At 48.3% G+C, this 12683-nt stretch overlaps 4 protein-coding genes across 5 annotated transcripts; 3 read left to right on the top strand and 1 right to left on the bottom strand.

The window, feature by feature from the left end:
* The first annotated feature begins 393 nt into the window (after positions 1–393).
* LOC122623381 (gustatory receptor 5a for trehalose) lies at positions 394–2131 on the top strand. The gene is made up of 7 exons (XM_043802513.1): positions 394–506; positions 558–818; positions 887–1081; positions 1142–1410; positions 1499–1653; positions 1717–1969; positions 2039–2131. The coding sequence occupies exons 1-7, from the start codon at positions 416–418 to the stop codon at positions 2129–2131; spliced, it is 1317 nt and encodes a 438-aa protein (XP_043658448.1). The 5' UTR covers positions 394–415.
* An 886-nt stretch (positions 2132–3017) lies between these two features.
* Positions 3018–3988, top strand: LOC122624850 (translation initiation factor IF-2). Its single transcript, XM_043804583.1, has 2 exons — positions 3018–3838; positions 3907–3988. Exons 1-2 carry the CDS (start codon positions 3018–3020, stop codon positions 3986–3988), a joined length of 903 nt encoding a protein of 300 aa, XP_043660518.1.
* A 1136-nt stretch (positions 3989–5124) lies between these two features.
* On the bottom strand, positions 5125–9317 carry LOC122623499 (GPI inositol-deacylase). Its single transcript, XM_043802695.1, has 10 exons — positions 9126–9317; positions 8323–9054; positions 8075–8257; positions 7778–8022; positions 7301–7723; positions 7114–7239; positions 6862–7055; positions 6155–6800; positions 5989–6084; positions 5125–5930 (listed from the first exon to the last, which is right to left on the bottom strand). The coding sequence occupies exons 1-10, from the start codon at positions 9264–9266 to the stop codon at positions 5762–5764; spliced, it is 2955 nt and encodes a 984-aa protein (XP_043658630.1). The 5' UTR covers positions 9267–9317; the 3' UTR covers positions 5125–5761.
* Positions 9318–9902: 585 nt separating this feature from the next.
* On the top strand, positions 9903–12571 carry LOC122623043 (protein twisted gastrulation). Of its 2 annotated transcripts, none has more exons than XM_043801934.1 (4): positions 9903–10841; positions 11693–11905; positions 11969–12113; positions 12173–12569. In XM_043801934.1, exons 1-4 carry the CDS (start codon positions 10622–10624, stop codon positions 12366–12368), a joined length of 774 nt encoding a protein of 257 aa, XP_043657869.1. In that variant the 5' UTR covers positions 9903–10621; the 3' UTR covers positions 12369–12569. The 2 variants fall into 2 exon arrangements, with proteins under 2 accessions (XP_043657869.1, XP_043657870.1); XM_043801935.1 differs by lacking the exon at positions 9903–10841 and adding an exon at positions 11516–11537 and having other exon boundaries at positions 12173–12571.
* Positions 12572–12683: the final 112 nt, after the last annotated feature.

Here is a 12683-nt window from a genome sequence, read left to right as displayed (position 1 = left end):
CAATTTTCGCCTTGTGACAGCTGCACATATTTTCCTTTGACTAACGAATCATTTATAACTTTGCACTAGTAGTGCCTAGTTCATAGCTAATGGTGTGTGTTGCCAATTTGCATGTTGTGGCGCCATTGAGTTTCGTCAAAGGTCGCGCTAATTAAATACTCGTTACAAGTGATGGCAAAGGTACATTTATTTGTCAAACTAATATAGCACACTAACCCCTATTCTTAAAACTAAAGAAAAAGATGCATGTCAAAATACAGTTCATTAAAAGTACATATATAATTTAAATATTTTGAGTACAGACCTGTTATATTCCTCATCACTGGCCATTAGTTGATAACAGGTGGACTTCTATACTATCCTGCTGCACTTTTGCATTAGCCAGGACTTAGTCAGGATTTAGAGCTTGCTCAAAATGCGACAGCTAAAAGAGCGAAATCGGCAACTGAAAATTCAGGGCAAGATCTGGTTAAAAAACCTTAAAAGCGGCTTGAATCAGTTTCGAGGTGAGGTTCTAATTCTATAGACTTCCAGCCTAATTACCTTTTACAAGACAGAATGCCAGGTGCGCGGAACGCGAAAGAACTTCCTGCACAATGGCTCCTTCCATGAGGCAGTGGCTCCGGTGCTGGCAGTGGCCCAGTGCTTCTGCTTGATGCCCGTGAGTGGAATCAGTGCTCCCTCCTACAGAGGATTGCGCTTCAGCCGGCGTAGCTGGCGCTTTTGGTACAGCTCCTTGTACCTCTGCTCCACGTCGGTGGATCTGGGCTTCAGCATCCGCAAGGTGGCCCACAGTGTGCTGGATGTGCGCAGTGTGGGTGAGATTAAATGATGCACACTCACTCAGTTACTATGTTAATTGCATACTTACATTACCACCATTTAGAGCCCATAGTTTTTCACGTGAGCATCCTGATCGCCTCCTGGCAGTTCCTGAAACTGGCCCAACTCTGGCCAGGATTGATGCGCCACTGGGCGGCGGTGGAACGGCGGCTACCCGGCTACAGCTGCTGCCTGCAACGGGCTCGTCCTGCCCGTCGCCTCAAGTTGGTGGCCTTCGTGCTGCTGACAGTTTCGCTGAGTTGGGTTACCACCAATACGTTTGGATCGCTGACCATAACCGCATGCTTTTTGTTTCCAGTGGAGCACCTGCTGAGCATCATTTCGGTGGTGTACTACGACTTTTGCCCGCGAAGAAGGGATCCCGTGGAATCCTATTTGCATGGCACCAGTGCCCAGTTGTTCGATGTGTTTCCGTACTCCAACTGGCTGGCGTGGCTGGGCAAGATTCAGAACGTGCTGCTCACCTTCGGCTGGAGCTACATGGACATATTCCTGATGATGCTGGGCATCGGTCTCAGCGAGATGCTGGCCAGGCTGAATCGCAGCTTGGAGCAGCAGGTACGACAGGTGGGTTAACCAATCGCCTGCCATATATCGATGCACATATCATTATCAAGGATGATGCACATGCACATATGTGTATGTATGTACATAGCCCATGCCGGAAGCCTATTGGACTTGGTCACGCACTCTTTACCGCTCCATAGTGGAGCTCATACGGGAGGTGGATGACGCCGTGTCCGGCATAATGCTGATATCCTTCGGCAGCAATCTGTACTTCATCTGCCTGCAGCTCCTCAAGAGCATCAAGTGAGTTATGCAAGAGAGAGAGACGAGAGCACTCCTCGAATTGATTCGTACCCTGTAATCCAGCACCATGCCCTCCTCCGCCCACGCCGTCTACTTCTACTTCTCGCTGTTGTTCCTGCTCAGCCGTGCCACGGCCGTGCTGCTCTTCGTGTCGGCGATCAACGACCAGGCCAGGGAGCCACTGCGTCTGCTGCGCCTTGTCCCGCTCAACGGCTATCATCCGGAGGTCTTCCGCTTTGCCGCAGAGCTGGCCAGCGATCAGGTGGCGCTAACGGGCCTCAAGTTCTTCAATGTCACCAGGAAGCTGTTTCTGGCGGTGAGATAGTCCAGGCCTAATCTTCACTTGATCGGTTCTGTCCATGTGTATAATACATATATCTTTCAGATGGCGGGTACGGTGGCCACCTATGAACTAGTGCTCATCCAGTTTCACGAGGACAAAAAGTCCTGGGACTGCTCGTCCACCAATTTGAATTAGACGCTTTAATTGGCATGTACATAAATCTATCTCAATACAATATCACTCATACGCACTGTTGCCCAGTTAACATTTCGTTTGAATTTAGAATTGGGGAGCATTTTCGTATAAAGATTGTGCAAATTGACTGGATGCAGAATGCACTACGTTATGCGCAATCAGTTGGCCATTCTTCCTGGTGGATTATCGCATATCACTCATACGCAGCGTTGCCATGCATATTAATGAGCCACAGTAGCCGAGTCCTTTGAATATTTAATCATGCGATTTGCGGTTACCCATAATTCGTTATTTACCCGCTGTTTACATGTTGGCACAGATAATGGCAATTAAAACACTGTGCTACACAGTTGCGAGGAGTCGATGATGGAACCAGTTTCCCAGCCAGCCATCCATCTGCTCGCTTTTTGCACGCGCTTTCCACTTTTCACAGCGTCTGGCGTTTTTCGTTTTCATTTTCGTTTTCATTTTCATTTTCATTTGCGGACCATTTACTTTGGTAATCCAGTATAAGTATGTGATGCAATTGCTGGCCATAAATGGTGCACGCTTCCTAGGCACACCGAAATGCGTGAACAGCGATTGGATTCGATGTGAACCAGTTGGCCAAATGCCAATGCCGATTGCTCCTCGACTCCGCTTGCTCCTCGGCTCCTCGGCTCTTCAGCTCTACAGCTCTTCATGTCCATGACGCTTCCGGTCAGCGGGTCCAGGTCCAGGTCCAGGTAGAGCCGATCTAGTCCGGTTGCAGCCAATTGTTAACCCAATTCACGAGCCGAGTTCGGGGATCACATCTGCGATGGGAGTATATAAGCGCCGCTATCGCCTAACTGCGCAGACACAAATCGCGCACAGCAGCAGCAGCAGCAGCAGCAGTTAAGTCGTAATGGCCAGATATCAGAGTAGCATTAGCATCGGGATCCTTGTGGTCCTGCTGATCGATCAGCTGGCCAACGCCCAGTTCGTGCCGGGCCCGATCTCTGGCCCCATTCCCCGCCAGCAGAGATCGCTCTTTGGGCCCGGTCCGCCGCCCGGCTGGAGTAGCGGTGGCCTCAGCCACGGCTGGAACAGTCCCAGCTTCGAGTTCAGCCCGCTGCCGCCATCCCACAGTCCGCATGTGACCAAGGACGAGCTGCTGGCCCTGCTGGCCGCCTGGAAGGATGTGGCCAAGCCGACGACTCCGGCACCGGAGCCAGAGCCCGAGGAGCCCGAACCCGAGCCGGAGACCACAACGCCTGCGCCGCCCGAGGATGAGGACGAACCAGAGCCGGAGGCGCCAGCACCAGAGGCACCAGCTGGTCCACCACCGGGCGTACCCATTACCGTCTCCCTGCCCGCCCTCGTGCCCATTCAACTGGCGGCCATGTGGCAACAGCCGGCGCCAGGAGCAGCGCCCGGCGGACTGGGTCCTCTGAATTTGGGCGGCTTGGGTCTGGGCGGTGGCATTGCCCTGAACAATCTCGGCGGCGGTGCGGCTGCAGCCGGAGGAGCTGTAGCGGTCGGTGGCGGAGGAGCGGCGGCCGCCGGCGCTGCGGCAGCGGCACGATCCGGACTGGCACGCCCCAGAGCTCGGGCCAGGATCGGAGGACGTGCGTCCAATGCCCAGCAGCCCGCCATACGCTTCCCGGTGGCCAATCCGCGCAGCTTCACCTCGAACAACTATGTGGCGCCCAGGCCGCGCTACTATCGCGACACGGAGCCCATGCGGTAATTTCCCAGCAATTCTGATATCCTTCCAGTAGCATCTAATACTGTCCTCCTCCTCCACCTTGCAGCGTCAACGTGATGGCACCTCCGCCCTACCAAATGGCCAATGTCCAGGGTCCCGTGCAACTGGTGCCCGCCTACTGGCAATAGTCCAATATTCCACTACCAAGTCTTACAGTCGTACTGCCACTTCTCTCTAAGCTAAACTGTACAAAGTTGTATGTTCTAGTATAATATGCTGTTAACAAGTCGTATGTTTTTTTTTTTGTGACTATACCAATAAAATATTTTAACAAACTATATTTCATACTGTATTTCAATTGATTTGTTGGGAATTTATGTGCTACATGTTGGATATGATTGGTTTATTTGTAGATAAATATTCAACTGAAAACTACTGCCTAGTAAAAAACTGAGATTTACTTTAATATTTATTTAATAATCCACGTTCCGATTAATTTGTTGCAACTGGTAGCTTTGCAGTATCAACAGATACTTAGGCTAATTTAAGAGCACGCACAAAATATGATACAATCCATTAAATCCACTAATGTTGCACAACCAACGAAAAGTAGTTAATTGACTTTGGCAACTGTTTTGCTCCACGTTTCACGTCTAAGCCGTTTAATTGGCGGCGCTGAGTGAGCTACTTAGGTCGATATTGAAATGGACACTTTATGCCGATATTAACATAGCTTGCCCGGCGAAGTGCCATTTGGTTATATCACAAGTGGCACGAATATTGGCCACTTTCGTCACAAGGCGGCTGACAGATGTCGGCACCATAAGCGCCGTCGTTATGAATACTATATATGCCTCTGCTGGTGGCCACATCCTTATCGGGACATCGTGTTTGTCCACTGAACCGAGCCAAGCCAAGCCAATCCAAGCCAAGCCAGCGAAGCCCACCCAAAGCAGCCCGCTCCAAACGACTCCCGTGGGCACTGTTGACGCTGGAATGGCTCACCCAGTTTGCGTGCTGCCACGCCTCCTGTGCGTTTCCATGATGCGATGCGATGCGCTGACCACCGACTGATCCAGATTTCCACGTCGCACAAATAAGACATTAAGTTGACAGCTGTGATGGCGTTGATGGACCACAACAACCAAATGCAATCGGCATTTAGTTGGGCGCTAGAGATCTCCTTGTGGGCGAGGATGAAATCGATCGATGAATCCGTAATTGTACGCCCATCTAAACTGGTCAGCAAAGCGCGCAAAATACTCGTTTTTGGACTTTACAAATGTATAAAATTGTATTTAATGGTAAAACAAGGGACTAACTAAATAAAAACATTTACAACATTTTTACAAGAGGTTGCTTAGGATGTTTAGGGTGAAAGTCGGTTTGTGACATATGGCAGCTACATTAGGTCGATAATCCATTTGTAAGACGGAAGAAATGGAGTGACTAATACAAATATATATTGTCTTCGCTTGCAGAGTTCAAAACGAATAAAGGGTAAAATCTTAAACAAGCAAACGTACTAACAAAATATTAAGTAAATAATTTCGGATGGACTAAAATACTAAGAACTATGTCTTTGGCTAAAAGGAAACCATGATATGGCTGGCGAGTGTGCTCAACTGGCACGGCTGCTAATGGGCATTAAAATTTTCACACATTTCCCTCAAATGGCGAGTGACGTGCTTGCCACCCGAGATGGCGAGGTATCGCCAACCGAAAGCGCCGGCAAACAGGCGTAAAAACAATTAATACATATAATGTGCGATCGAGGCAAATCGAGATCAACGCCCAGCCGGGCCCAGTTTGGACTTCCCGCTGGTGGAGATCCAGATCTGGGCTTATTTGCCTCGTTTGCTGCTGGTTTACATAAGCGACTTCAAGCCAGCGAACACGACTCTCGAATTAACTAACTCAGCAATTAATAACGCATTAACACATGGAGAACAAAACGGAAACTAGACTTGGGACACACGACGCCATAGGATCCAGAGACTTTGGTGGGCAGACAGCAGGGCGAAGGCCCCGGCAATCACATAGGTCAGCCTGTAGATGGCCGCCTGACAGTACAGTAAGACCACGCCTGCCAGAACGTAGAACACCATGGAGAGCATCCAGTATCCCTGGCTGCAAATGTTAGAATTTAACGATAATTCAATATAATAATAGGGCATTTTCAAGTTACCATTTTTGGGGAGCTCGCAGCTGCAGCAGAAGACTCAGTGATGCCAATACCACGATGCTGGGATACAAGCTCGGATCCGGCAGCTGAATGCCATGCCTGGAGTGCGAAAACAGAGTGGCTATTCAGCTTAATCTATTAATCTTTAAAAAGTCAGTCCAGAAATTACCGGCGACTGCGCAACCAAGCCAAACTGCTGGGAGCATTGAGCAGCAGCTGCATGAGTAGCATCAGCAGCAGAGTGACGTGAAAGGAGAAGTTCTGCAGGCCCACACAAGGCTCCGGCTCTTCCTCCTGCTGCTGCTGCTGTTGTTCGTCCTTCTGCTCCAGCGCCTTGCGTTCTGCATTTTGCTCCTCCGTTGAATCTTCTCCGATGGAAGGTTCCTGTGCAGTCACTGCAGAAGGCTTGCCACGCACCAAATTAGCCGCCTTCTGCCATAGAAAGTCCTCCAGATAATCCTTATAGGCATTCGAGAGCATCAGGAAGTAGAAGACAAAGGCCAGAAGAAGACCCACTCCGCTGCAGGTGCCCATGGCCGTGGCAATAGTGAGAATACCGTACGTAATGGGCAAGTGGGTCATGATCGAGATCATCACGTTGGAAGTCGCCTGGGATAGGCGTGTTATCCGCAGGGCTAGGCGGTAGAATGCATTGCCATAGAGCGTGAGGGCCAACCAAGTGCCCAGCGTGGCCAGCAGCGATAAGGCAATGGCCGCACAGTGGATTACAATGGACACATTGATGCTGTAGTCCAATGGCTCTGGCTCCGGAAACACGCGGCTGCTGATGATGAGTTTCTTTAGGATGCGACAGGCTGAAATTCGATTGAATAGATGATTAATATGAGTAGGGTAAATACGATGGTGAAAACGAACCAGTGACAATATAGAGTGATGTGTACTGCAGATAGCCCACATAAGGACGCAGGCTACGAAAAGTTCCCACGTCGTGAAAGGTCTCAACCTGCTTTCTCAGCACAATCAGTAGCACGCAGACCAAGTGCGCCGGCAACCAGCCGTAGAATTCCAGAACCAGCCGAGATAGCGCTGAGGAATATGAGTACTCGTAGCTGGAAGGCACATAAATCAGAGTGAGATGGACATATAACAGTGTGAGACAGAAAGTACCTGATTCGATAGCGGCAGGTGGGATCCAGATATAGATCCAGTGTCACAGGATTGAGCGTGGTGTTATAGTGTCTGGGCACTAATGTAGGCACATTTACATACAATTGGGGCTTCTGATCAAACGATCTGCAAATATAAAACACACATATTATACACCGCAAAGCGATTACCCTTTTAGCAAACTGACTTTAGTGTTTGGAAGCGTTCGTAGCCCGCTGCCCACGGAACGCATATCCTCGCAGTTACCCTATACTCGGGATTGATGCACTGCAGCGGCTCCACAATCACCCGAATGCTCTGGTATGGATCCACCATCTCGGAGATGCGCAGCCGATGGTGCAGCGTGCCCTGGAGAGTCTCGTTTATTAATGGCAGTTTGGACATTGTGTACCAGCGAGGCATCTTGATGTCCGTCACACGCTCTTTGGGGTCGTAGATGTCCAGGTTGTAGCCGATTCGCTTGGCGCTCGGTGGCAGGCGAACGAGCAAGTGGGTCCAGTGAACATAGGTCTTGCGCAGGTTGTGTAGATCGAGAAGAGCAACGCTACGTGGATCGCGGTCTTCGTTGGGCAGCCAGTGGACGAGGTGCATCAGGGAGGTAGCCTTTTCGCTGTACAAAACAAGATTATACAAACTATCTTAACAGACTACTCTGTACACTTACCAGTAAAGCGGTCCCGTCTTATTGTGATTCTCTGCGGAGCATCCGAACAACCAGTCCTCGTCATCCACATTCAAGGCCTCGATGGCCGCCTTTCTATACCGCTCCAGTCGCTGCAAACCAATCAAATCGAAGAAGGTGCCCTTGAGTCCGTTCGTGAAGAACTTGTTTATCACCAGACGCCGCTCCTCGTGCCAATTTCCAGCAGCTCCGAATCGCACCGTATTCTGCTGACGCCTTCGAGGCTTCTGTAATTAAATATTTAGTATTTGATAGTGTTTTAAATACAATGCAACCTACCACAAAGGTGGACAATGCCGACTGCAGGTTGCGCTGCTTGATGGTTCCAAACGCGATCGATGAGCGATCCTCGCGGACATAGGCAATGCTGAACAGAAACCGATTGATGGCCTGCATAAACTGCAAGCACCACACGGCCGACAGGTGGTCACAGCTCAGACTGACTTTGGGTATCGCTGATGTCTGAAAATAAGAAAAGAAAAATTAAATGCGGTTTCAGCCATTTAATCACAAAGTACCACAAATACCATGGCATGCAGATCGTTGAACCGGGAGCTGGTGAGTCCTGGTCGCACCAGCAGATCCCTATTGCCACCGCCCGTGGAAATAAGCAGCACGTTGTCCAGCCGAGCCGAGCTGTCCTGGCTGGCCATTCGCTGCACACTCGGTGGTCGCTGGTGCAGGCTGTCACAGACATTTGTGGTCATCGTAGGCACTGTGGCAGTGCGCAGCTTGCTCAGCACGACGTCTGTTTGGTCGTAGAACTCCTCCAGTTGGGCATCCAGATTGAGCACCGGCTGATCCAGTGGCGTAGAGATGCTAATAATTGTATTGATGTGCTGGCCAATGGCGGGATCCACTAGCACCGACTGCGCCAGCTTGCCGCCCATTGAGTGGCCAATCAACACGATGGAGGGCTGCTCCGTGCGACCCTCGTAGATCGACAGGATGGTGCGAATGCAAAGCTTCAGATAGCTTCTTTGACGAGGCAGATAGCCACCGTACAGAGCGGACAACTCCTCGTCGTAGTCAATTGTGTAGTAGTCCAGGTGGATGCCCGCATCGTTGGACATTGCCTTGCGGAGCGCAACGGAGGCTAAAGAACGCACTTGTTTGTAGGAGCCGGCGTTGCCGGGCACGAAGATAACCGGAGCACCCGTCATCCGGCGCCTGAGCGGATCCAGCGGCTGACGCAGTCCCTCGTAGTAATAGTACAGTCCATAGTTAGGATACTGATCACCATCCCTGACTCCCACTTTCTGCAAACCAAGTATTATCAGCAATTGGACTCATCTCGTAAAATAAACCGAATAAACCGACTCGTACTCACCGCAAACATGGGTTCGCCGAACATGTATGTCATCCGGCAGGCATTGGGCTCCACCTCCACGTGTAGGCGGAAGAGGCCGTAGATGAAGCAGCAGATGGAGCCGATCACCAGGAGAACAGCGCAGTTCCGGAACATAAACATCTTGGGCTCTTAGTTTTTCATATCTGTTTATTGTCTTGTTTTGTTATCATCCATTCGATATCAGTATGCGAGTTATCGATAGCCTATCGGGTATGTACTTGCTAGTGCTGTGCAGGCAGCCCATGAATACAAGTATCGTTTAAGTATCGCATATCCATAAATTCAAATTGAAATTTATTTTAAATATTATTATACATATTAGGTGTAAAATTATCACAGCGACGCATAATAACATTTAATAAAATGTTTAATAAAATCAACAAACTAATTAAAACTATGTTGGCTACACTTGCATTGAAACAATAGCTTAAGAAAACTTAGTTGCAAAATGAATAGAACTGCTCATGGTCCTGAGCTCTACATAAGTAGAATGTGCTAACGAATTGCTAAAGTATATGGTACATTTATTTATTTAATCATAGAAAAAGCTTTTAATGAATTAATTAAGTTCTTTGCTCAATGTAATGAAGTCTTTTGCAAAAACGCGTAATCTAGCGTGATTCGAATTTCGTGACTTCTAGCCGTGACTTTTTGGGACCCGATCACTGCTGTCGCAGATGTGCTCATCTCCAATCTCTCGATCACCACACACTTGCACATAAACACCTATGTAACGAGCCGAACCGTGTTGTTGCTTTGGCTAGTTGATCATTCAGTTCGCGTACGCGTGCGCTTAGATACGCCGATCTGATCCGCACCGATCCTCCAGATTCAGACACAGCTATTTGATTCAGATACCGGAATTGTCAACAAAAGGCAGCGGCGCCGGCGTCAGCATCATTCATTCGAATTTCTAAGCTGGCCTGTAAGTGTGTGCGTGTGAGCCAGCCTGCTTGGTGAGCGTGTGTGCGCGCTTAATTCGCGTGTGCGTGTGTGTGTGTTTGTATGTTTGTGTCTAGCCTGGCTCTATTGTTGTTGTTTTAGGTGTGGGGAAGAAGCAGAAAACACAGTTTGTGCCCTAGCAATAACAAAAACAACGCGAGAGAGAGACATTGTCGCCGCGCAGTCGCTCCTCTGCCACCGTCAACGCCGCTGCCGCAGCGCACAGTTCGATCCGCTCGCTAGTTGTTGCTGTTTAGTGTTCGTTGTGGTGTCGCTTGTTGTTGTTTTGATCCGTCCGGAATCGAATTGCGATATTATATATGCATATATATATAAATAGTGGTGCACAAAGGCGAGCAATCAAGTCAAATCAAATCAAATCAAATGCCCAATCTGCGTGTGCTTGTGTGTCTGTAATTGTTGTTTTGTTGTAATTGCACCCGCACACACACACACACACAATTTGACTGCGGGAAAGAGCGCATTCCAATCCCTACACACACACACACGCACACACATAGCCACTGCCGATCATGGAAATTTGGCGCTCGCTCACAGTGGGCACCATCGTGCTATTGGCCATCGTCTGCTACTACGGCACAGTGGAGTCCTGCAACGAGGTCGTCTGCGCCTCGATCGTCTCCAAGTGCATGCTCACCCAGAGCTGCAAGTGCGAGCTGAAGAACTGCTCCTGCTGCAAGGAGTGCCTCAAGTGCCTGGGCAAGAACTACGAGGAGTGCTGCAGCTGTGTGGGTAAGGAAGGTCGTCCGATTCTCGGTCAGTGGGTGGTGGGAGGTAGGTGGTAGGTGATGGGCGCTGGGCTGTGGGTGGTTAGAAACATACATACATTTAGATTTGATCACCACTGATGATGGGCCATCACATCATCGTTTTGTTTTTGTTGTTGTGCGTATGTGCATGTGTGTGAGTGTGCGGGGGGAGCTTGCGATGTGCTAACTAGTTATCGATAACGGGCTTGAGCTGACGATCGGGCCTAGCCTTAACCCTTACATGGGCCAAGGGGTCGTAGCTCTAAGCCGCTGAATGGAACAAGTTAGATAGCAAAAAATTCAAATATTAATGACATTAAAAACATTTCTTAAAAAGTTACAATTAAATATCCTAATATCTTATACAAACCATACTTAGTTTCCACGTTATTTTAATCATCAAACACGCTTTCAATTGTGCAAATTGTCTGTCATTATTATCCATTTTAGTAGTGCGCCAAGAAAAGTTTATTGATGGTGTATATAAGTAAATAAATAATAGCCTGTAATCATTCCGATGGGGATTTCGGGAAATGCAATTTACGTTTGGCCCACATGATGTTGTTTATAAACAAATCGAGCATGACGATGAAAACAAATATGCACACGAGATCGGAATAGGAAAAGCATGTCTTTTTTCGACGAATACAAATAGATCATTTTAATTATCAGATGCAAAGTAAATGCCATTACAAAAAAACCTCGTAAATATTTGAAAGGAATGTGCATAGAATGTGATGACTGCAATTTCCTTTCGGAAATATTTTACGTTCTAATATGATTTTCAAAAATAACTAGCACCTGACTTTAGAACTCATTACCTCATTTTTCCAGAGCTCTGTCCGAAGCCCAACGACACCCGCAACTCGCTGTCCAAAAAGTCCCACGTGGAGGACTTCGATGGAGTGCCGGAGCTGTTCAACGCCGTGGCCACTCCGGATGAGGGCGACAGCTTCGGTTACAACTGGAACGTGTTCACGTTTCAAGTGGATTTCGACAAGTACTTGAAGGGACCCAAGCTGGAGAAGGACGGTCATTACTTCTTGAGTGAGTGCCAGCCAAGAGATTTGTGTAGTTAACCAACCCTCTAACCAATGCCTTGTCGTTCAGGAACCAATGATAAGAACCTGGACGAAGCGATCCAGGAGCGGGACAACATAGTGACCGTAAACTGCACGGTTATATATCTGGATCAGTGCGTGTCGTGGAACAAGTGCCGCACCAGCTGCCAAACAACAGGCGCCAGCAGTACGAGGTTGCTAACAGGAAGATCATATATCAATGATGTGTATTAACTAATATACTTTTTGTTAGATGGTTCCACGACGGCTGCTGTGAGTGCGTGGGATCCACCTGCATTAACTACGGCGTGAACGAGAGCCGCTGTAGAAAGTGCCCCGAATCGAAGGGCGAACTGGGCGACGAACTGGAGGATCCCATGGAGGAGGAGATGCAGGACTTCGGCGAGAGCATGGGCCCTTTCGATGGACCAGTGAACAACAACTACTGATCGCGGTGCGATTAGGATGCCATTCAACAGAACAAAACAGAGCAGAAGTCCACATCCAACAAATTTAGCTACTCAATTCAGTGACATTATTATTATGTAGTACGAAGTAATATTTGTATAGCACTATTATTATTATTTTTATTTACAAAAATTGAATAGGCGCTTTGAATTGTTTTACTTATGAACCGGCCAAGATATATATACATATATATATATATATTATATTACACATTTTTTTTTTAATATAAAAAAATGTATTTTTTTCCAAGTTTCTGAGAGTTTTTTGGTATTCTGGGGGGTAAAGTGCAATTACTA

The sequence above is a fragment of the Drosophila teissieri genome, chromosome X (assembly GCF_016746235.2).
Source record: "Drosophila teissieri strain GT53w chromosome X, Prin_Dtei_1.1, whole genome shotgun sequence".
Classification (NCBI taxonomy): domain Eukaryota; kingdom Metazoa; phylum Arthropoda; class Insecta; order Diptera; family Drosophilidae; genus Drosophila; species Drosophila teissieri.
Note: the sequence above shows the minus strand (reverse complement) of the source record. Positions and strands in the feature narration are given on the sequence as shown.